Source organism: Budorcas taxicolor, chromosome 18, assembly GCF_023091745.1.
Source record: "Budorcas taxicolor isolate Tak-1 chromosome 18, Takin1.1, whole genome shotgun sequence".
In the NCBI taxonomy this organism is placed as follows: Eukaryota; Metazoa; Chordata; class Mammalia; order Artiodactyla; family Bovidae; genus Budorcas; species Budorcas taxicolor.
Window position 1 is genome coordinate 47399400 of NC_068927.1, and position 22278 is coordinate 47421677.

At 55.3% G+C, this 22278-nt stretch overlaps 3 protein-coding genes across 4 annotated transcripts; 2 read left to right on the forward strand and 1 right to left on the reverse strand.

Moving 5' to 3' along the window:
- Positions 1–529: 529 nt before the first annotated feature.
- Positions 530–19236, reverse strand: SBSN (suprabasin). 2 transcript variants are annotated; one of them, XM_052655602.1, is made up of 4 exons: positions 3469–5115; positions 1599–1664; positions 1437–1481; positions 530–622 (listed from the first exon to the last, which is right to left on the reverse strand). In XM_052655602.1, exons 1-4 carry the CDS (start codon positions 5113–5115, stop codon positions 599–601), a joined length of 1782 nt encoding a protein of 593 aa, XP_052511562.1. In that variant the 3' UTR covers positions 530–598. The 2 variants fall into 2 exon arrangements, 1 of the variants encoding a protein (XP_052511562.1); XR_008200870.1 differs by lacking the exons at positions 530–622; positions 3469–5115 and adding exons at positions 18582–18780; positions 19097–19236 and having other exon boundaries at positions 1446–1481.
- On the forward strand, positions 10010–18946 carry GAPDHS (glyceraldehyde-3-phosphate dehydrogenase, spermatogenic). The gene is made up of 11 exons (XM_052655603.1): positions 10010–10076; positions 12225–12387; positions 13426–13522; positions 13692–13798; positions 16178–16268; positions 16348–16466; positions 16832–16913; positions 17197–17348; positions 17510–17672; positions 18686–18783; positions 18874–18946. The coding sequence occupies exons 1-11, from the start codon at positions 10010–10012 to the stop codon at positions 18944–18946; spliced, it is 1212 nt and encodes a 403-aa protein (XP_052511563.1).
- A 102-nt stretch (positions 19237–19338) lies between the features above and the next one.
- TMEM147 (transmembrane protein 147) lies at positions 19339–21189 on the forward strand. Its single transcript, XM_052655604.1, has 7 exons — positions 19339–19506; positions 19585–19654; positions 20192–20251; positions 20339–20475; positions 20616–20700; positions 20788–20909; positions 20992–21189. The coding sequence occupies exons 1-7, from the start codon at positions 19430–19432 to the stop codon at positions 21113–21115; spliced, it is 675 nt and encodes a 224-aa protein (XP_052511564.1). The 5' UTR covers positions 19339–19429; the 3' UTR covers positions 21116–21189.
- The last annotated feature ends 1089 nt before the right edge of the window (positions 21190–22278 follow it).

The following is a 22278-nucleotide window of genomic DNA, read 5'->3' on the forward strand; positions in this document are numbered from 1 at the left end:
GGAGGATTTGGTGAGGTCATGAATGTAATGTACGGGGAGCCTAGCATGCCTTAATTACACAATACACATGGGTTACTATTGGTATTCCTTTGGTGCCACACCCCTGAATGAGGATGCTAACTTTTTGGGCTCCATCAAGGTTCCTGCCAGTTTTTCCCCAGGCTCCTCCCACCACTACTGGCCCAGAGGGGCTTTCCCTGCATGGATTTCCTCTCGGTGCCAAGCACAAACTTTGCACTAGTGAAGTATAACCTGTCCCTGTAACCACCCTCTTCCATCAGATCAGGCTGAAATCTCCAGCTCCACCTGTCCTGTGCATCAGACTCCCAGCTCCTCCAGCAAAGCAGCAAGAGGAGGAAAGACAAGCCTCCTCCCATGCATCCCCCGCTTAGGGAGCACAGTGGACCATGATGTTGTACAGAGTGTTGTATTTATTCATAAGTCTCAGTATTGCTCCCTAAGGGACTCTAGAAATCCATCCTCCCCCTTCCCTTCCCCGACCCCCCCCAACCCCGCCCTGCGTGCCCCAGCTCCTTCAGGTCACTTCAGCAGATATGACAATAGGAATGTCAGTCTTCAACCAGGCCAGTTCATCAGCTTAGGGAATGATGCTGGTGACGCTCTGGAGGAGAGAAGGAGAGAGGGAATGGATACAGAGTCCTGCGCCCTCACACCCCCTAGAGAGATGAGAGGGAGACTAGCTACTCTGGTCAGGAATTGCTTCTGTTCCAGGGACTATCTTAAGGAAGGCGGCACCTAGACTCAGGAAGAACAGGGAGCCGGTCCACCCAGACACAGGTGCCAGGAGCCTCGGTAGAGACTGAGAAGCCTTGTCTGCTTTGCCTGAGAGGATCCTCCACCACCTCCAGAGCCCAGGAATAAACAAGGGTGTGTCTCTGAGTTTCTGGCATAGTCTTAGGGCTGTTCTACACCCTCACCCATTGGACCCAGTTTCAGGCTGTTGAATGTACTGAGCACAGAGGAGCCTTTAGCCTGGTGGGGAGTGGGGGTTGGGGTGGGGAGGGACTTGCTGTCCACCAGGGACAGAGCTGGGGTTCCCGCCACCCAGGATGTTGCCACAAGACAGCAGGAACAAAACCGCCGAGGGAGTCACAGTGAAGGGAGGGGGTGTGGCAGGAGATGCCGAGGCGGTTTTGGTGACGGGCACACATGGGAAGGTTTCGGCAGCCCCTCCCTCCCTGGCGCCCAGATGCATAAGGACCCCTGGAGGTTTCTTCTGCTTGGATGGGAATAGAAAGAGCCCAAAAGGTGAGCGCAGGATGTGAAGGGCAGAGAGCAGGGAGACAAGGCAGACCAGAGCTGGGAAACGGGTTGGCTGGCATCCGCAGAGCCTGAGTGTCTGCAGCGCAGCTCTCAATGAACAGGTGATGGGAGCGGGTGTGAGAACATCTCCCAGAAACCATCTGGGCACTCACCTTCCACAGGGCTGACAAGGCCATGAAGGGCTTGTTGACCGAAGCCTGAAATTCAAGGACAAGAGGGTCAGTCCCCAGCATCTGTCCCACCTACCATCCGAGGAGAGCCTCCGCTCCCCGCACCACCACCCTCCAAGTCCACGCTGTTTGCTTGAGACTTACTCCAGATGTTAAGGTTGTGGTTGCGGCCCCTCCGTGCTGGGCGGTGGATCCGCCTGGATGACCGTCCTGTGGACGAAGCCCAGACTGTTGTTACAACCCCCGAGACCTTGAGGGTCTCCCAACTTCTTTTTTCCCAGTGGCCCGTTTCCCCTAGGGTGACTGGGGCTAGGGTGGGGAAGCATAAGCTCACCCGCCGACCCGCACTGTCCAGGAAGAAAACCCAAAGCCCACGTGGCTGTGGGAATTCCATGAGAGATGGGAGGAGAAGCCAGGAACCATGTCTGCCCTTACTGGTCAGTCTTCCCTCAATTCCCTTTTGTTCTGGTTTATGAGATGTTCTTAGTTACTGAGAAGGGGCCCCACTGGAAAGGGAGCCCAGAGGAGCCAAGACCATAGTTTGACCTCCGTCGTGACCTCTAACACACTCTGCTACACACACTCCAGCCTATCACTAATTCGGGCTAATCCCCATCCTGAACCCTCCCCAGACTCTCAGCAGTGCCTCCGCCTCTGCACTGCTGCTGCTAGCCTTGAATCCCCAAACAAACCACCCACTCTGGGGCTCTATTCAGTGAATCCTGGCACCTGATTCAGCCCTCTCCCTTACCCTGCACACTTTCAACATAGTTCCTCTCTCCATACCCACCCATCCCTGGCTCCGTGGCTGGCAGCTTTCGAGGCCTGGGCCAGTCTGAAAGCTGGTGTCCCAAGACTCCGCATGGAGAGTGAGGAGTGGGGAAGTGGGGCAGGCAGGAGTCAGCCTTCTCTTGCTCCTCCTTGGTGCCTGTAATGCCGTGCGTGGTGCAGCTTGCCTCCCAATATCTGTCCCCTCTACCTAAGTGGGGATCAGAAATCCCCCAGGAAGTCTCCCTGGTGATCCAGTAGTTAAGACTCCGAACTTCCAATGCAGGAGGTGGGACTTGGATCCCTGATTGGGAACTAAGATCCCATATGCCGCATGGCTATGCTCTCTATGCTTAGTTGCTCCGTCATGTCTGACTCTTTGCAACCCCATGGACTGCAGCCCACCGGGCTCCTCTGTCCATGGGGATTCTCCAGGCAAGAATACTGGAGTGAGTTGCCATGCCCTCCTCCAGGGGATCTTCCCAACCCAGGGATAGAACTCAGGTCTTTGGTCTTGCAGGCAAATTCTCTACCATCTGAGCCACCAGGGAAGCCCATGCTGCATGGCATGGAGAAAGAAAGAAACAAACAAAGGAAGGAAGAAAGGAAGAAAGATCCTCTGGAAGGCCTCCTCGGACAGGACAGTGTGGAGGAAGAGAAAGAAGCCTAATTTGCAATTCACTAAAGCTGTGTGCTAGCCACGTGACCTTGGCAAGTCCCTCAAACCTCGCTGAGCTTCCGGTTCCTTATCTGAGAATCAGGGAGTCAGCATCCTTACTCTGACTACCTCAGAGGCTTGCTATGAAAATTAAACAGAATGGGCTTATCTCCCAAAGCTAATCCTCAAGTTCATGCTGACGTTCTGGGTTTTCTCAACACTCATTCTCTTTGCTCCATAATAGATCTTGGCCTCAGTAACTGCTTCCTGTTCCCCAGGGGAGGCTGTGCTCCTCCCTACCAATCGCCTTAACTGGGAGGACAGCTCCCTGGAGGTGGGGCTGGGGTCCCTTTCACACTCTCTGATATAGGGCTTTGCAGATAAGATGGCTTAATCAGTCTGACCGGTTGGCCACCAGCTCCTTTGTAAGGGAGATGGAGAGTGGGAAGCCCAAGCTTCCCCCAAGCTTAGCTGCCCAAGCGTCTTTCACCAAATGATGGTGACGTGGGCTCCCCAAAATGTCCCAAGGGTTGAACCTCTCCCTCCCCCAACACCGTTCTCCCCATTCCCCCATCCCTGTTCACCTACATTCAGCAGCTGGTTGGCCTCCTTGCCGGCTTGGTTGACCCCATTATGAACATTCTGGTGCAACCTGTCCTCCTCCTTCCCGGCCTGGCCTGCAGCATGGTGGACACCTTGGCCAAGTTTCTCCGCTTCCTTTCCAGCCTGGCCAGCCGCGTGGTTGACCCCGTGGCCCAATTTCTCTGCCTCCTTGCCGGCCTGGTGGACCCCATCATGGACCCCTTGACCCACTTTACCCGCCTCCTTTCCGGCCTGTTCAACGGCATGGTGGACGCCCTGACCAAACTTCTCTGCCTCCTTCCCAAACTGCCCAGCGGCATGGTGGGCCCCCTGCCCAAACTTCTCTGCCTCCTTCCCAAACTGCCCAGCGGCATGGTGGACGCCCTGCCCAAACTTCTCTGCCTCCTTCCCAGCCTGATTCACTCCATGATGAACCCCCTGGACTATTTTTTCTCCCTCTTTCCCAGCCTGCCCGGCAGCATGGTGGACTCCTTGACCAAACTTCTCTGCCTCATTCCCAAACTGCCCAGCACCATGGTGGACCCCCTGCCCAAACTTCTCTGCCTCTTTCCCAGCCTGCCCAGCGGCATGGTGGGCCCCCTGCCCAAACTCCTCTGCCTCTTTCCCAGCCTGCCCAGCGGCATGGTGGACCCCCTGCCCAAACTCCTCTGCCTCTTTCCCAGCCTGCCCAGCGGCATGGTGGGCCCCCTGCCCAAACTTCTCTGCCTCTTTCCCAGCCTGCCCAGCACCATGGTGGACCCCCTGCCCAAACTTTTCTGCCTCTTTCCCAGCCTGCCCAGCGGCATGGTGGACCCCCTGCCCAAACTCCTCTGCCTCTTTCCCAGCCTGCCCAGCGGCATGGTGGGCCCCCTGCCCAAACTTCTCTGCCTCTTTCCCAGCCTGCCCAGCACCATGGTGGACCCCCTGCCCAAACTTTTCTGCCTCTTTCCCAGCCTGCCCAGCGGCATGGTGGACCCCCTGCCCAAACTCCTCTGCCTCTTTCCCAGCCTGCCCAGCGGCATGGTGGATCCCCTGCCCAAACTTCTCTGCCTCCTTCCCAAACTGCCCAGCGGCATGGTGGGCCCCCTGCCCAAACTTCTCTGCCTCTTTCCCAGCCTGCCCGGCAGCATGGTGGGCCCCCTGGCCAAACTTTTCTGCCTCGCTCCCAGCCTGCCCGGCAGCATGGTGGGCCCCCTGGCCAAACCTCCCTGCATCACTTCCCACCTGGTTGACCCCATGATGGACCCCCTGAATCACTTTGTCTGCCTCCTTCCCAACCTGTCCAGCAGCATAGTTGACCCCATGGGCAAGCTTCTCTGCTTCCTTTCCTGCATGTCCGACGCCATTGTTGATTCCATGGGCTACCTTGTCCAAGCCGTGGTTGAGCCCCTGGACGCCCTTGTCCAGCTCCTTGCCGGCCTGGTTCCCCATGCTGCTCAGTCCATTAAAAACTTTCTCCACTTCCCTTCCAGCTTGAGTGATTCCATTGTTGATGCCTTCCAGGGCCTTGCCCACCTCTCTCTCTGCACTGCTCAGCCCTCGGTTGATCCCTTCAATGACCTTCTCAATGGGGTCATTGTTGGCCGCCCATCCAGGCAGGGCCCCCAGTAGCAGCAGGAGGGAGCAGGAGCTGAGCAAACGGGCAAGATGCATATCGTTGGGCAAGCGGGGAGGATGCAGAGAAGAGCCAGGGAGGCAAAGCTGCTATTTATCCTCTGCCTCCTCTGCTCTTCTCCACCCCTCATGACTCAATTACCCTGTGAGGTACTTCGTCCCCAGTCGGGAGGTATTTCCCAGGGAGATCTGGGGTTGAGCAATGAGAAGAGGAGGAAGAGAGGGTGAGTCATGAATGGAGAAGACTCACATGGCATCTTTGCTCCTTGCCCAGCTCGCACCCTCCACCCCAGAGCCCATATGTCTGCCCTTTCAATCACCTGCTCTTCTCACTCCTCAGTTACTATCCAGGCTTCATCTCTCCCAACCCCATCTTCTGTCACCCTCCATCCCTAGGACCCCGGCTGGTTCTTCAGCATCTTCACTCCTCTCAGGGGATTGAAGGATCCAGCTTCCCCAGCAACAAGGGTCTGAAAAGATGGGGAGCAGGGGCCAGAAGCACCCCTCAGGGAGTGGAAACAATCATTAGACCTTGCTCTGATTGTTGTTGTTGACCCCTGCCCCCTGCACTTACTATGCTCCAGCCACACAGGTCTTCTCTCTGGTCCTCAAACACACCGAGCTCATTCCTGCCTCATGCCCTTGGCACTTGCTCTTCTCTCTGCCCAGAATGAAGAACTCAGATTTTCACAGGTTGGGTTCCTCCTCACTCTCTTCTTGCCTCAGATGTCACCTTCTCAAAACACCCTTCCCTGGCCCTCCCCCAGTTATACTCTGTAACGTCATCCTTTACTTTTTATAAGCTCTTACTACAATCCGAAATTATTTTTTATCGTCTGTCTCACCTATCAGATTGTATGCTTCCCAGGTGGCACAGTGGTAAAGAACCCGCCTGCCAATGCAGGAGATCTCAGTTCAATCCCTGGGCTGGGAAGATCCCCTGGAGGAGGGCATGGCAACCCACTCACTGGATTCTTGCCTGCAGAATCCCCACAGACAGAGGAGCCTGGGGGGCAACAGTCCATGGGATCGCAAAGAGTCAGACATGACTGAGCGCACACACACACACACACACACACACACACACATACACACACACACCCCTATCAGTTTGTAGACTTCCAGAGGGCCTTTGTCTGTGTTGGTCATGCTGTATCCTGAGCTTCGAGAACATTCAGTAAACATTTGTAGGTTGAACAATGAATGGATTAGAAGATATCAGGGGATGAGAGTCCAGGCCTGAGCCTGGGTCTCAGAGCATGATGGAGGGAAGTTTGCATGTGTCCCCAGAGCAGCATCAGGTCCCTTGGTGAGGGTGGCAGATTTTGGAACCAGAAACACATTCTTGCCCTACCTCCCAGCCCTTGGGCTAAGGCAGAGGACTGATTGCCACTAGCTGGGACAGGACGTAGTGTCTCCTGAAAAGCCGGTTGAGGCAGCCACAGGGAGGAGCCGAAGACCCAGGGCAGCAGGAGCCAGTCAGCCAGAACCCGGGCTGGGGGCCAGGAGCTCATCCCTTCCTCCCTCCTCCCCCTGAGGCCTCCTAAGTCCTGACCTGAAGTCCCAAGTGTTGACATAATGGCAAGGGCTGGAGACAGAAACAGCTGAGAATTTGGCCTCAGTGTGGAAAGGGACATCAGAGCGAAGGGCAGGGGGTGGTGGTAGGTCTGTCCTTGGTGGGTCTGTAGAACTGGTTTGGAGGGACTAGAAGGATGATGGACAGAGGGTGGGTACAGTTGGGTGCCAGGTGAAAGATATTTGGGTTTTGGTGCCAAGGGGAGAGCCTGGGAGAGGGGGCGAAGATGGGTTTGCAGGTGGGCAGGCCAGGCACGAAGGAATGTGCTGGGTGTGAGCAGGTGGGGGCGGCGGAGTTATGCGTGTGGGTACACAGGTGTGGCGAGAATCTGCACGTGTTTTCAGGCTTTGCTCAACAAGGGCGACAAGATCCACTCCCCCTGGAGGACCCAGGGCTCCATCTCAGATCCAGGGATCCAGACCCAGAAAGCCAGGAGTTTCTGCCTTCTCTAGGCTCTGCCCATAGACCATAATTAATTGTGCCACCTCTCCAAGCTTGAGCTCACCAAGTTGGTTTCACAGTCCAAGCATAAAGTCAAATCTCTGGGCAACCTCAGGTGTGGCTTTCCTGCCCTTGTCCAGCACCAGAATGAGGGAGTTTCCCAGGCCAAGAGGTTGCTAGGTGGGGAAGGGTGAGCTTCAGAATCTTAATCTGCCCCAAGATTGAGAGGTGGGGCTTCTCCTTCAGAAACGCACTCCGTTCCTCTCTCCCCGCCCCATCCTTCCATTTTCTGTCAGTCTCCATCCTTCTCTTCAGTGCGTAGTTCTCACTGTTGTTGTTCAGTCATCCAGTCGTGTCTGACTCTGCGACCCCATGGACTGCAACACATCAGCCTTCCCCGTTCTTCACTATCTTTGCTCAAACTCATGTCCATTGAGTTGGTGATGCCATCCAACCATCTCATCCTCTGTCACCCCCTTCTCCACCTGCCCTCAATCTTTCCCAGCATCAGGGTATTTTCCAGTGAGTCAGCTCTTTGCATCAGGTGGCCAAAGTATTGGAGCTTCAGCATCAGTCTTTTCAATGAATATTCAGGGTTGATTTCCTTTAGGACTGACTGGTTTGATTTCCTTGCTTCCCAAGGGACTCTCAGGAGTCTTCAACACCACAGTTCGAAAGTGTCAATTCTTCGTGCTCAACCTTCTTTATGGTCCAACTCTCACATCCATACATGACTACTGGAAAAACCATTCATTCTCACTTGCACTATTTAACTCAGGACTTTGGCATCTATCTCCATATATGAGATTAACCTGGAGTTGTCCTTTCTCTGCTGTCTCCTAGAGTGAGTAGTGGAGGTTTCAGGAGCTGAGCTGTCACAGCACCCCCCAGCACTCATGAACTGTGCAATGTGGGTACACACAGTGTGACTGCCACTCCATAGGGCCTCAGAGCCCAGGCCCTACCCAGAGTGCCTCAGCACAGGAGCTGCCTCTAGGTTTCCCAGCTTCACTGAGGCTCTGCACTAGGTCCCGTAGAATGGCAAATATTTGTTCCCAGGGCCTCAGCACATCTTGCCCATAAAATCATTGGGATCTGAGTCACCCTTCGGGAGGACAGATCTTAACTCCTTGTTTCTTCTCTTGTTATTGGCCTACGCAGATTTGCCATTTCCTTTTTTTTTTGGTGGCACTGGGTCTGTGTTGCTGGGCATGTGTTTTCTCTAGTTGCAGTGTGCAGGCTTCTCATTGTGGTGGCTTCTCTGGTTGTGGAGCTCAATATCCAGGGCTTGTGGGCTTCAGTAGTTACTGTGAACAGTAGTTGCGTTGCACAGGCTTAATTGTTCCCAGGCTTGTGGGATCTTCCCAGACCAGAGGAGTCCTGCCATTTCTTTTTGTATCAGTTTCGATCCCTCGTATTTTCTAAGAACATTTTAACTGCATCTAGTTTTTCACATATATTATTGTAAAGGCATACAAAATCGGTCCCTTTTCAGTCCTGGTTTTATTTGTGCACACTTCCTCCACCTTGACTATACATGTTAAATTTGGTACCCCCCACCTCTGTTCTCTTTTTTGGTCTGGGTTTGTTGACATCTTCCCAGCTGTTCACTCAACTTATTTTCAGTTTCACCTTTCCCATCCAAGCAGGAGGGCCTCACCCTTGCTCTGTCTCATGGCAGATGCTTAGCACACTGAGTCCTGATGGAGGTCAGGGGAAGGAAGAGGTTATGTCATTCTGCCCTTTCTTGCTTCCACACCTCTCTCTGGGACGATGACTCCCTCCTGGCCCAAATCCCCCCTAAATCTTGGTCACAACTGCGTGTCAACTGGCCCTACAGGTGAAGGTGCCTGCCTGTGAGTCACAGATGAGCAAGCAAGCCCCCACACCCCATGCTGTGTGGGGATGGGGCCATCGGTCCCTGTGTTCTTCCCAGAATGTTTAATGAAAGCCTGCTTTGTGTCAGGCACAGGAGCTGGAGGACCAGTGATGAACAAAACAGAAAACAATGGTCCCGACGGGGAGACGAACAAGCAAAGGAGTAACTGCATCAGGGTAAACTAAATACATGAAAAGCCATCAGGAAAAGAACAGCATGTGTGAGAGGACAGGACTCAAGATTGGGCATCAGAAGAAACCTCAGAAGGTTACATTTATTCATTCATCCTGGAATTATTTTTTGAGCAAGCACCTTTTAAGTACCAGTCTTCTAGTCAATGGGATATAAAAGTGACAAAGGCAGACAAGCCCTCTAATGGGCAGAGACAATTTGCAAGGGAAAAAAATGGATAAATAAAATGGTCTTTAGAGAGAGACATATGCTGGGAGGAAAAGAAAATTATAGAGTATAACCCTAAAGCAGTTTGGCACATTTTCATATGTAACCCAGGATGGGAAGTCAAACAAAGATTCCTGGATGACAGGAGTAATGGTCATGGCAGATAGTGACTGAGAAAGGAGAGAACTTTAGATGTGGAGTTAGGAGGAACTCTCTTAGAGCGTGGCACCTGAGGGAAACCAAGAGGCTGCCAAGGGAAGAACTTGAATGAATACCAGAACGAATGAATAAATATAGGACTTCCAGGCAAAAAGAAATAGCGAGGATAACTATCCAGAGAAGGGTCCAGAAGAGCATAGAGCCCGTGTGCCCAAGGAGAAGAAAGAACAGAGGAAGGGCTTTGAAGGTCAGTGCAAAATGCTGGATTCCATTCGAGACGCCAGGGGTGGTCTTGGAAGGGTGGGACACGGCCGCGGCCACGTGCCTCGGCTGGGACTGGGCCTTCACACCCTCTCCTCTGTGACGTCACAGGACGTCACGGTAAGATGTTCCGCTCCCTCCAGCCCTGAGCCCCGTCAAGCAGTAACATCGCGGCGAGCGCCAGGGCGGCTGGCTGGGCCATGAAACTTTAGAAGGCCATGGCGAAACGCGACATCGTCCTCACCAATGTCACCGTTGTCCAGCTGCTGCGACCGCCGTGCCCTGGTGAGGGAGGCGGCGGAGCGACCCCTGGGAGGGAAGAAAGGGCGGTGGGTCTGAGCCCCTGCCGGCGGGAGGCGCCCCGGTAGCGTCCACCAAGAGCCGGACAGGAGGCGCGGGGTGAGGGACCACTTGCCGGTCGGGGGCTCTTCCATCCTGACTCGCTGCCTTCGCTCCCCGCAGCCCCACTCTCCTCACCACCTGGTTTGTGGGCAAAGTGCGTTCTATGACGGTGGTGGAGGAGAAGGGGACCCCCGCCTCCAGGCTGGGCTTTGTGCCAATACCGCCATGGAAGGGTAGAAACCGGCCTGGGCGGAAGCAGGAGCCGGGTCTACGAGGGGGCACCCGGGATCTTCACCCCCTTCCCTCCCCGCCCCCTTACCGACTGAAGGCTAGGCGGCTCGCAGCCTCCGCACCTCAGGGGTGTGGGCAGGGCCGCGGTGGGCGAGGCTTGGGCGGGGCTCCAGAGTCCTGGAGACCCTGGAACGGGTTTGTAGACCTTGAACCCCTCTCCCTGCTTATCACTCGCTCAGTGATCTCAGCCGTCGGTTTCCCCTCGGCAAGGTGGGTGTACCGCGCATGCCTCACAGGATTCAGTGAGCTGATGCACATGAAGAGCTCGGCACAGCACCTAGCCTTGGTGGCACCAGGAAATGGGAGCGTCGTTGTAAATAATTGATAGCGCGCCCAGTACCGTGTTTCACCTACTGGATGAGGCTTCATCACTGAAGCTGCCCCAGGCTCTTCCTTCCCAGCCCATGTTCCCGATCCAGGAGCAGAGGGAAGAAGGCAAGCCTGGGGGAAGTTGCAAAAGAAGGACCAGCTGGGGTTTCTCCTGAAAGGTCACAGAGTAGGCTCAGATCCCTACTCTTCACCATATGAAGAAATCCCCCCTTTTCACGGAAGCAGAAACAGAACACAAAGGAATAGAGACATTCTTAAAGTCACCAATAACCACCAATAACACTGACCAATAGTTTTATGAACTTGTAGCGGTACTGGAAACACACACAGCCCAGCCTCAGGTCACAAGGTCTTTGGCAAATTGGAGAGATTAGAAGAGAGGTCGGCTGACCCCCAGCTCCTAATCCCACTCCCTCCAAAGTCCGTTTGATTCTGGTGCCAAACACAACTCCAACCTTCATCCTCCAGTCTCTCTCCAATCCCTTCCGTCTCCCTTTCCTCATGAATACACTAAGTGTCAGACATTCTCCCCTCTATTAAAACCAGCACCGATTGTGCCTTTGATCTCGCTGAGTCCTCACAGTAGCCCCCAGGTGAAGGGTCAGGTGTGACACCAGGAAACAGGCTAGTTTCATTACCTTGCTCAAGACAACTCAGCTGGCAGATGGCTGAGCCAGGGCTGATATCCAGGCCTGACCCCCAGCTTGAAACCCTCTGCCAGCCAGGGTCCCTTGACTGCTGTCTCCACCAGGTCCCTCCTCCCCACATCAAGCCCTCAACTGTAGCTCAGACAACACGGCTTCAAGCATAGGTGTTTAAAACACAGTATGGATGTGGACATGCATGTGTGGAGAAGCAGAAGCGGATAGGGGTTTCCATTTGTTTGATATGTTATGATGGACTTGTGTTTCTGAGGATAAGAATCACCTTGGAAACAGGATTCCTGGGGCTCAGTGCAGACCCACCGAGTCAGATTTCCCTAGGAAGAGGTCTTCCTGTGATCCTTACCAAAACAGTTTGGGGACCACTGGACTAGATCAATTATCAGATAAGTCTGGGAAACAATCTTCAAAATATTGAGTGTGGCATGTTTCCCAGACTCTCTTGCAAGCACTACCTGTGTCACCTCATTTAATCCTTACAGTGATCCTCTGCGAGAAGTACCATTATCATCTCCATTTTATAGAGGAGGAACAGGAGGCAACGAGGCCATCACCCCAAGCAGCTGTTAAAAGTACACATCTGCTGAATTAGAATCCCCAGGGAAGAGGCCCTGGCACTGATATTTTAAAGCAAGCCCACCCCCCTATTCTCTCTTTGGATTAGGTAGTTTTGGGAAACACTGGGCTCGACAGTTGGCCACTAGGGGCCAGAAGCCAACAGCAGATCCTGAGTGGCAAAGATGGCTCATTCTGTCGCAGTGATGGTGCAGCTCATTAACTCACTGTCCCTCTCCCCTGCTCCCAACAGTAACCAGAGCACCGCCCCCACCGGAGCCCAGGGTTGAAGCCGAGCCTGAGCCCCCACCCCAGCCCCAGCCGGAGCCAGTCAAGGAGGAAGTCCCACCACCTCCACCACCACCGCCCCCTCCTGCACCTAAGAAGGTTCGGGAGCTGATAGTTGGCATCAATGGGTGAGTCACCCCTGAGTGGTTCCCAAAGCTTTAGGGCCTACCCCTAAAGCTCTACCCAGTTGGGCTTCCCTGGTGGCTCAGCTAAAGAATCTGTCTGCAATGCAGGAGACCTGGGTTTGATCCCAGGTTTGGGAAGATCCCGTGGAGAAGGAAATGGCAACCCATTCCAGTATTCTTGCCTGGGAAATCCCATGGACATGGACAGAGGAACCTGGTGGGCTACAGTCCACGGGGCCACAGAGTCGGACATGACATAGCGACTAAACAACGACTCTCTATTACTAAAGGGGGCTTTTCCTCATGTCTTACCAATGCTTTCATCCTGCCCATCCTGGAGAAACACAGGGATCAAGTCAAGAGGACTCCACCTTCAGAGAGCTCACATTTGGGCAGAAAGTCAATGAATACGGAACACGGCAGCTCAGTGGTGAACAGTGTGGAACTTGAGGGGAGAGTAAGATTGAAGAGGGCTATGTTAGCCAGGGACTCAAGGAAGGCCTCTGGGAAGTGACACTGGAGTCCGACAATGCCCTGAGTGACAATGGGGCAGCAAGCAATGGCTATGGGGTGTAGGGGGCAGCTCAGTGTTCTAAGGACAGACAGGAATTCAGCACAGCTGGTGGGGGGCGGCACAAGCAAAGGAGAAGAGGACGGAGGATGGCGGAAAGCCACACAGGGGCCTGGAGGACCGTGGTGAGGAGTTTGGATCTGGTTTTACTGATAGACGGGGATAGAGGTTTTCATTTTTTAGCTTGAGAGATATAATCTGACCTGAAGTTCTACAGGATGCATCCAGCTATGAAGTGAGGAATAGGGGTGAGAGGACAGAGGGGCAGAGAAACACAAAAAGTGGTGGAAACGGGCGAGATCGTGTGAACAAAATGACACTGGCCCACACAGGGATGCGACCGTCTTCCCCAGATTGAGACATCCCGCCCAGTCCCTGAGCAGGCCTCTTTTAGCCCCTCCCTCCCGCCCCCCTCCTCTGCCTGCTGGCTGGGGACTCTGAGGACAAACCCCCAGCCTTCTCCCTGGCAGATTCGGACGCATCGGTCGCCTAGTGCTGCGTGCCTGCATGGAGAAGGGCGTTAAGGTGGTAGCAGTGAACGACCCATTCATTGACCTGGAATACATGGTGAGCAGCAGACAAAAGGCAGGGTGGGAGTCAGTGGGACCGGAGTGGCGAACGGGTTCAGGGGAGGTCTGTGGAAGGCTCCCAGCTGCCCGGTGGACCCCTCACGGGGTGGGGGGCACTGCTCACTCCCCATCCACCCCAGGACTCGAAGTCATTCTGTCTCCTGCAGGTGTACATGTTTAAGTATGACTCCACCCACGGGCGATACAAGGGGAGCGTGGAACACAAGAATGGACGACTGGTCGTCGATAACAATGAGATCAGTGTTTTCCAGTGGTAAGGGCAGCTGTCTGATGCCAAGCTGCAACATACTAATGCAGGGGTTGTAGAGGTGATTAGAAAAAGATTCCAGGCTCTCATGTAGGGTTCAGTTTGTAACCCCCCAAACTGTATGTGCATATGCTTCCGGGTACTGGTTTGGAGAGGTGATCTCGGAGAAGCGCCTGACCCCTAGAATGGTGAAGCACTGATCTAGAAAGATGCCCCACTGTACTCAAAACACTTTTTATTTAATACATATGTGTGTGTTTTCTCTCAGGCCTATCAACTCAACCTGTCTAAAATTCAACTCTTGATTATCCTTCAACCCTTCAACCTATTTATCCCCCTGCCCTGGAAATAGCATCACCATCTAGCCAACTACTTCTATTCAGTTCCTACATAGCAGCCACAGAACCCTTCTTAAACAGCTGGACTGGTTACCCCCCATCCCCACTTAAATCCTCCAGTGGCTTTCCCATCACCCCACATACAAAATCCCAGCTGCTGACAGGGTTCCCCACCATGTGCCCCACGCCCCAGCCCCATGTCACCAAAGACACACTGGCGATCAACCTCTTGGAACCCTGCTCCAGCACCTCTTAGAACCCACTTCACCCAGTTCTCACTGATACAAACACTCCTCCTTTATTTAAAGATGTATTTGTGAAATATTTATTTGGTTACCTCAGGTCTTGGTTGCAGCCCATGGGCTCAGTGGTTGCCATACGTGGGCTTGGTTGCCCTGCTGCATGTGGGATCTTAGTTCCCCTACCTTAGGACTCAAACCCATGTCCCCTGCATTGCAAAGTGGATTCTTAACCACTGGACCACCAGGGAAGTCCCTTAAAGATGTTTAAAATCTAATAAGTCAAAATCTTGTAGGAGAAGGCAACGGCACCCCACTCCAGTACTCTTGCCTGGAAAATCCCATAGATGGAGGAGCCTGGTGGGCTGCAGTCCATGAGGTCGCTAAGAGTCGGACATGACTGAGCGACTTCACTTTCACTTTTCACTTTCATGCATTGGAGAAGGAAATGGCAACCCACTCCAGTGTTCTTGCCTGGAGAATCCCAGGGACAGGGGAGCCTGGTGGGCTGCCGTCCAAGGGGTCACACAGAGTCAGACATGACTGAAGCGACTTAGCAAGTCAAAATCAGTAACAAATAGATGTTTACTAAGCTTCAAATACATTTTCAAAATACCAAAAAAAAAAAAAAAAATTAAAATTCATAAAATGGGAATCAGTAAATCTACTTTATCTAAGGTAAATTAGCCACTGCTGGCCCTGTGGCTGCCTTCCATTTTACACACATGCACGTTCGCAAGCCCTCTCCAGCTGCAGGCAAGATCCACAGCCTTCCCAGGGCTCTTCCCAGCAGGCCCACTCTCAGCCCTGCTGTCCATCGGTGGGCAGGTGTGGGTGGAGGTGAGGACTGGAAAGTCAGAATGAGAGAAGCTGTCTGACCCCAATTTGAAGTCATTGACAGTAAAAACAATTCCAGGTTCCAGCAGAGCAGCTGTTGCTCAGAGTCCTTTCCTTCCTGGGCCTGGGCACCATTATCCCTGTCCTCTAGGGTACCCTCCCAGTGCTGCTCTGCCCCCACACAGGTGCCCCCTCAGTGTGTGCCCCACTGCTCTGCATTACAGCACCATGGATGCCCTCTGGCATGTCTGCACAAGCAGTGTGGCTTATGTGTGTACTTTATCCTGCTCCCCCACCTTCCTGTTGTGTGACCCTGGGCAAGGGAACAAAGCTTGGTCTCCTCGTGTGTCTGCTGGGGATGCTGATCATACCCACCACAGCCAGAGCAGGGAGAAGGGCCAGAGGTGTGTGGAGAGCACCAGGAAGGTCCTCCTCCCAAGAAGCCTCATGCAGCGCTCCCGCAGGGAGGGCCCTGTCAGTCTGCAGGACCACTGTTGCTCTGGCATCTGTGGGCACAGGCCCAGTGGGTAGACTCAGTACTTCCTTGAAGAACGAATGAATAGAATCCTCAAAACAGGCCCCTGGGCAGGAGGGCAGGGCCCATGACAACCTAGGGGAGGGGGCTGGGGTCTCCGGGGTCACTGACTCTGCTGCATGCCAGCTCCCCAATTGCTGCAGAGGAATTTGTTGAAGGGCCCTTTCCCCAACTTGGAAGGCAGACAAAGCGGGGGAGAGGGGGATAAGAGAAGAGCTGCTTGGGTCAGATGATGAAAAGGGGGACCTGCCAGATGACCACAGAGTGAGAACCACCACGCACGGTGCCCAGGGAGACGAGGAAGCCGCTCATTCCTGCCAGACGGCCTGGCAGGAAGGCCTCGGGTCAGCCTTTCTCAAATGGTGAAGGCCAGGGACTGGGAAGGGGAGGCCAGGCAGGGGAGAGACCTACTGACAGCGCTGCCGCCCCTCCACAGCAAGCAGCCCAAAGAAATCCCCTGGAAGTCTGTTGGGAGCCCCTTTGTGGTGGAGGCCACCGGTGTGTACCTGTCCTTAGAGGAAACTAAGGTAAGTTGGGAGGAGACGCCCGGGCTGCCGGGGTGGGGTGGCACTCGAAGTGCCTCACGACACTCTGCTTCTTCTCTAGGCCCACATCGAGGCAGGTGCCCAGCGTGTGGTCATCTGTGCGCCCTCTCCAGACGCACCCATGTTTGTCATGGGGGTGAACGAAAAGGAATATAACCCCAGCTCCATGAAAATCGTCAGGTAACGACGTATGGGCAGCAACGTTCTGCAGGGTGTGCCTGAAGGACAAGCCTGGGGGTGGGGGGTGAGGGAGATAGGAATCCTCTCACCCTCACCACTCCCCCTCGCCCCCTGGTGCTGTCTTCACTTCACTCCACTTCTCCTTCCCAAGGTCTTAGCAGCCCTCTTGTTCACGTTACCCTAAAGCCATCAGTTAGAAATGTTCTCAAACATGCTTGGGGAGCTTCCGCTCCCCACTGCTCCCTCATCCCCAGCCCAAGTTTTCAGCAAACCAAGTCGGTGTGCAAACCCTGAAGGTCAGGTAAGGGGGGAGGGGCGGCTCTGCGGCTCACCTCACGGTGCCCTGGCACTCCTGGCTGTTTCAGCAATGCGTCCTGCACCACCAACTGCCTGGCCCCCCTCGCCAAGGTCATCCATGAACGATTTGGGATTCTGGAAGGCCTGATGGTAAGCTGGGGAAAAGGGGCGGGGCAGGAGACCCAGCTGGGAACCTGTACCTCTTCCTCCCGTACCTGCTTCGTGTGTGGAGTTAACAGGGAGAGACTGGTTTTCTGTGTGGGGAGAAGCCCACCAGTGGCGACATCCTTTGAACCCTGGATCCTGCCTGCATGTGCTCCTCCTGGGTGGTTGTGGCCTTGCCAACCTCCACACCTGGACCGCTAACCCTGGGCCTGGGAAGAAGAAGCCTAGGAGCCAGGAAGGCCTCACCTTGGCCCTCTTCCTTCCCAAGACCACAGTCCATTCCTACACGGCCACCCAGAAGACAGTGGATGGGCCGTCGAAGAAAGCTTGGCGAGACGGACGGGGCGCCCACCAGAACATCATCCCAGCCTCCACGGGGGCTGCCAAGGCCGTGGGCAAAGTCATCCCAGACCTCAAAGGGTATGAGGGCAGGAGGCTGCAACTGGGGCGAGGGCGCACCCCAGAAGGACTGGACTGGCCCCCAATCCTGGAGGTGTCCAGTGTGGCGAAAGCAGAGACAAGGGGGAATGGTGGCGAGGCCCCTGGGTTCTGACTCCTGCCCCTGCTGTGGGATTCTTCAGGAAGCTGACAGGAATGGCATTCCGAGTGCCAACCCCAGACGTGTCTGTAGTGGACCTGACCTGCCGCCTGGCCCAGCCTACCCCATACTCAGCCATCAAGGATGCCATCAAAGCAGCAGCCAAGGGGCCCATGGCTGGCATCCTTGCCTACACGGAGGATGAGGTGGGGGCTGAGAAGGGACCCTGGGAAGAGCCCTCTGGGGAGGGAGCATGGTTTTCCATTTAAAGGAGTTGTTTGCAGCGTATTAAAATAGGACCTGCAGGGCTGGGAAGGTCAGCTCTCCCCACCAAATCAGGGTCTCTGTACTTGCTCCCCTTTGGTCTGGACTGCTGTTCCCTCAAGTAGCCACACAGTGCGTCCTCACCTTCTCCAAGTCACTACTTAAACCTCTCACCTCTTTTTGTGGCCCTTGTCCTTACCTGAAATGTCATTTCATGGTCACTGTTGGCTCTGCTAGCATGAACACTCCAAGACAGTAGTGACCTTGGGACTCCTTTCTCACTTCCATAGCTCCAGCCATCTTCCAGGGCCTGGCATACAGCAGGTGTTCAACACCATGCTTAGTGAACAAGACAAGGACTCCCATTTTTCAACACTTGCTTTAGGCCAGCCACGGCCCATGGCCTTCCCTGTGAGGAATGGGTATCACCTCCCTCTGCTCCATCAGTCCACTTTGGTGCTGTCTCCCTGCTTTAGCTCCTTTAGATCCCTTTAGATCCCTCCCAAAGCGGCCGGGATCTCTTAAAGAAATCAGATCACATCATCCTCAGAGCTGGAAACCTTCCTGTAGCCTTCCACCATGCTAGGGTCAAACCCCCAGGGGCCTCATGCTCCAGTTCCTTCCACCTCAGACCCTACTGAGGGGTGGAGCTGACCAGATCCTCCTAGTCGTCCAGAGCCAGGCTCACCACCTTCCCTCAAGGGCCTCTGGCGACTCATCCCCCTTGCAGGATTCCCAGGAAGAGATGTCTGTTGGTGCAGCATCAAAGGCTGTTTGCAGTCTGTATCCTTTAGCCTGGCCCCTACCTGCAATGCCCCCCATGAGTCTCCCTCATACCCTGTCCCCAGAACCTGGACAGAGTGGGGCTCCATCAAACACTGTGCGCCCAACAGACTGAGCTCCTGAAGGTCCTTCTTCTGCGACCCACGCTTATCTTTGAAATTCTGATGTTCAGGTCGTGTCCACGGACTTCCTTAGCGATAGCCACTCGTCTATCTTCGATGCTAAGGCCGGCATCGCGCTCAACGACAACTTCGTGAAGCTCATTTCCTGGTAAAAGGGGAAGGGGTCAGAGACCGTGGTGGGCAGAGTGGGAGTGGTCGGAAAGGATCCCCTGAACCCCCTCCATCCCTCCCTCCCCAGGTACGACAATGAATATGGCTACAGTAACCGGGTGGTGGACCTCGTCCGCTACATGTTCAGCAGAGACAAGTGAAACAGGCTGACCCACCTCTGCTTCCCAGTGCTCTCGGGCCGGAACCTCTTTCTCATCCCCGTCCTCGGCCCCCCGGGGAAAGGTGGGCGTCCCCGCGCGAGGGGCCTGTGCCGCTGGGCCAGTGGTAAAATAAAAACCCAGAGTGCTCACAGTTGCGCGCCATGTCTCTGCGCCGGTCACGACGGGGTCAGGTCCGGGATCCAGAGCCGCTCCGCATGCGCTCGCTCGATCCGGGCAACCAGACCCCAAGAGCCGCTCCAGAGAGGCCGGGACGGCACGGGGTCCAGCTCCGGAGCAGGCTCCTTGCTGGCCGCCCCCGGGCGCCGCGGCGGAGCCGGATGACGTCAGCGCGCCGCGCCACGGACTCCGGCTCCCAGAAGGCCGCGCGGGCCGCGGCGGAGGCAGGTGGGCGCCAGGCCCGGGCTCGGGCGCCAGGCCGCCGAGGCAGAGAGGCGCGCTCCGGCGGGCCGGGCGGCCGGCGTCATGACGCTCTTCCACTTCGGGAACTGCTTCGCCCTGGCCTACTTCCCCTACTTCATCACCTACAAGTGCAGCGGCCTGTGAGTGCGGAGAGGCCGCGGGGCGGTGGGAAGGGGGTGCCGCGGGTCGAGCCCACCGCTCACCGCCCACTCTCGCAGGTCGGAGTACAACGCCTTCTGGAAGTGCGTCCAGGCCGGGGTCACCTACCTGTTCGTGCAGCTGTGCAAGGTGAGGGCGCCAGCGGTGCCGCGCTAGGGCTCGGGGGACCCTCGTCTCTGCCCCTGCCCGGACCCCGGAGGTGGGGCCATTCCCGCACCCCAACTCGGTGCTCCAGAATGCCTAGGGAAGCCGGGCTTGGAAGGGCTGGAACCCGAGGAGAGGTCCCCGAGCAACTTTTGTATAGCACTTTTAGTAACACTGAGAACATTCGATTACATGGCCAAGAGGGTTTTGGATACTAACTACTAAGAGCCGCTGACTAACCCCAAGTCCCAACACTGCTACCACTGCCCTGGTAGATAACCAGCCGCGGCGCCTCCAGACCTGACCTCGATCCCCTCTGATCACCACAGAACCCAGACTTCCAAGCCCCTGCCCTCAGTCACCCTAGCTTCTGTCTTCTTGCTGCTCTCTGGTGATCCCTCTTCCATATGGGCACCGCCCCCCAGAACCCCAGTGTACTCCCCTCCACATACTAACTTCCCACCCAATCCACGTGGTTGCTTTCCCTCACCTTGAGGTGACCTCTCTGTGTTCTGGTCTCAGATGCTGTTCTTGGCCACTTTCTTTCCCACCTGGGAAGGCGGCATCTATGACTTCATTGGGGTGAGTGGGGGGCAAGGGAGGGGGAGGGAGTACAGGAGTGGGGGCCCCTGGCACCTGTGCTTACTCAAGCCTCAACCTGACCCACAGGAGTTCATGAAGGCCAGCGTGGACGTGGCAGACCTGATAGGCCTAAACCTTGTCATGTCCCGGAATGCCGGCAAGGGGGAATACAAGATCATGGTTGCTGCCCTGGGCTGGGCCACCGCCGAGCTCATTATGTCCCGGTGTGTGCAGCAGCCTGGAGCCCAGACTCCTGAGAAAGGACACCTGGGTTCCAGGGGGTGCTGGAGGGGGGGGGCTCACTCAGATTCTGGGTGCTGAGGGTGTCTGGGTACTGGAGAATCCCTCCCTTTGCCTTCCTCAGCTGCATCCCCCTCTGGGTTGGAGCTCGGGGCATTGAGTTTGACTGGAAATACATCCAGATGAGCATCGACTCCAACATCAGCCTGGTACGCAGTCCCGCTTACCCCACACACACCTCCTTTGCTGGTGGCTCTACTCTTGAGGCCCAGCCCTGACTGCCCGCTTCCTTCCAGGTCCATTACATCGTCGCCTCTGCCCAGGTGTGGATGATAACTCGCTACGACCTGTACCACACTTACCGGCCAGCAGTCCTCCTCCTGATGTTCCTTAGCGTCTACAAGGCCTTTGTCATGGAGTGAGCGGGGTGGGGTTGGAGGCCGGGTCCAGATGGGCCAGGTTTTCTCTTCTCCCTCCCTCATTGTGCTGTTTCCTCACAGGACCTTCGTCCACCTCTGTTCCCTGGGCAGCTGGACGGCACTGCTGGCCCGAGCGCTGGTGACGGGGCTGCTGGCCCTCAGCACCTTGGCCCTGTATGTCGCCGTTGTCAACGTGCACTCCTAGGCTTGGCATCCCAGACTCTCACATACCTTCTCCCCATCCCCAGGTTCAGTGAAGTAAACAGTACTTGGAAAGTTGTTTCTGCCTGTTTCTCTCTCTGGAACTGTCTGCCAATACTGTGCTCACCTGGGTCCCAGCGGCCCTCGTTTTGGTTTTGGAGCCAGGTAGGCAAGCCGGGAGACTAGGCCGCATTGATTTGTCCTATGTTCCTGGACCAGCTCCTCTGCTCCTTGTTTTCCCTGAGTTGGCTGAGGGCTTGTAGACAGTCTTTGAGCAGTGGCATAGTCTAGGCCCTCAGGGAACAGATGACAGAGGAGAGCTAGAATCCAAGAGATGATTCTTGAGGGCTTGTCCTCACTGCCTTAACCTGGCCCTCTCCCACATGGCTCTTCCCTGGCCGGTCACCTCCTCAGCTCCTGGTCCCAAACCATCCCCCCATCCACCTTTTGTATGGAAACTAAGGGAATCTATCTGAATCCCCCGTCTTACTAGTTTGCCCTTCTCTGCTTGCAACCATCTAGGGCTCCTCATGCTGGAGCAGTCCACTGGACCCTTGGTTTTATCTTTGAGCATCTGTTTTGTGATTCTGAGGTCCTCAGTGCGCTGACTCGTTTTTGTGGCCCTCAGATTAAACCCTGGCCTGAGTCTTCTTAGGGTGGAGAACAGAGACAGCTGCAGCCCAGGAGCAGAGCCCACCGATGTGGCTGTTCCCCTGAATACCACGCTGCTCATCCCAGTCCTTCCCTGGTCTAGTGAGGCCAGCTTCCTGCCGCTTTCTCTCCCCTTCCCTAAGGGGGATTGATTAGAAGCAAGGTGTTGAATGGCTTTCTTAAGATCCACCCAGCTGCAATCCCTGACCACATGGGAAGTTGCACCCCAGCCCTGCTGTTATCAGTGGGATCCCCCAGGGCATGAGATAGAGCACCCTCCCTCCCTCCCTCCCTCCCTTCCTACCTTCCTACCTCCCTCCCTGCACTAGGTTCTCAAGTCCTGCCATAATGTTACTTGACCCGGGGCCTAGGAAAGCAGCAAACACAGATCTGTTCAGCTCTACTCTGAGTCTTGGTGTTTCCAGAGGCAGCATTTACCTTCAGATGGGGCAACCACCATGTAGCCCACATCCTCATTGCTCCTAGTCAGGACAGGGTTCCCAGGGGTCTTGGGGT

What these genes read in the sequence shown, in the direction of transcription:
- SBSN (XM_052655602.1), bottom strand. Translation starts at nt 5,115, where the DNA reads ATGCATCTTGCCCGTTTGCTCAGCTCCTGCTCCCTCCTGCTGCTACTG. An exon ending in AGGCCAACCAGCTGCTGAAT is followed by an intron (nt 1,665 to 3,468) that starts GTAGGTGAACAG and finishes CTTCGTCCACAG; the next exon opens with GACGGTCATCCAGGCGGATC. An exon ending in CCTTGTCAGCCCTGTGGAAG is followed by an intron (nt 623 to 1,436) that starts GTGAGTGCCCAG and finishes TCTCTCCTCCAG; the next exon opens with AGCGTCACCAGCATCATTCC.
- GAPDHS (XM_052655603.1), top strand. Translation starts at nt 10,010, where the DNA reads ATGGCGAAACGCGACATCGTCCTCACCAATGTCACCGTTGTCCAGCTG. An exon ending in GTCATCCCAGACCTCAAAGG is followed by an intron (nt 17,349 to 17,509) that starts GTATGAGGGCAG and finishes GGGATTCTTCAG; the next exon opens with GAAGCTGACAGGAATGGCAT. An exon ending in TTGCCTACACGGAGGATGAG is followed by an intron (nt 17,673 to 18,685) that starts GTGGGGGCTGAG and finishes TCTGATGTTCAG; the next exon opens with GTCGTGTCCACGGACTTCCT.
- TMEM147 (XM_052655604.1), top strand. Translation starts at nt 19,430, where the DNA reads ATGACGCTCTTCCACTTCGGGAACTGCTTCGCCCTGGCCTACTTCCCC. An exon ending in TGTTCGTGCAGCTGTGCAAG is followed by an intron (nt 19,655 to 20,191) that starts GTGAGGGCGCCA and finishes TTCTGGTCTCAG; the next exon opens with ATGCTGTTCTTGGCCACTTT. An exon ending in TCGACTCCAACATCAGCCTG is followed by an intron (nt 20,701 to 20,787) that starts GTACGCAGTCCC and finishes GCTTCCTTCCAG; the next exon opens with GTCCATTACATCGTCGCCTC.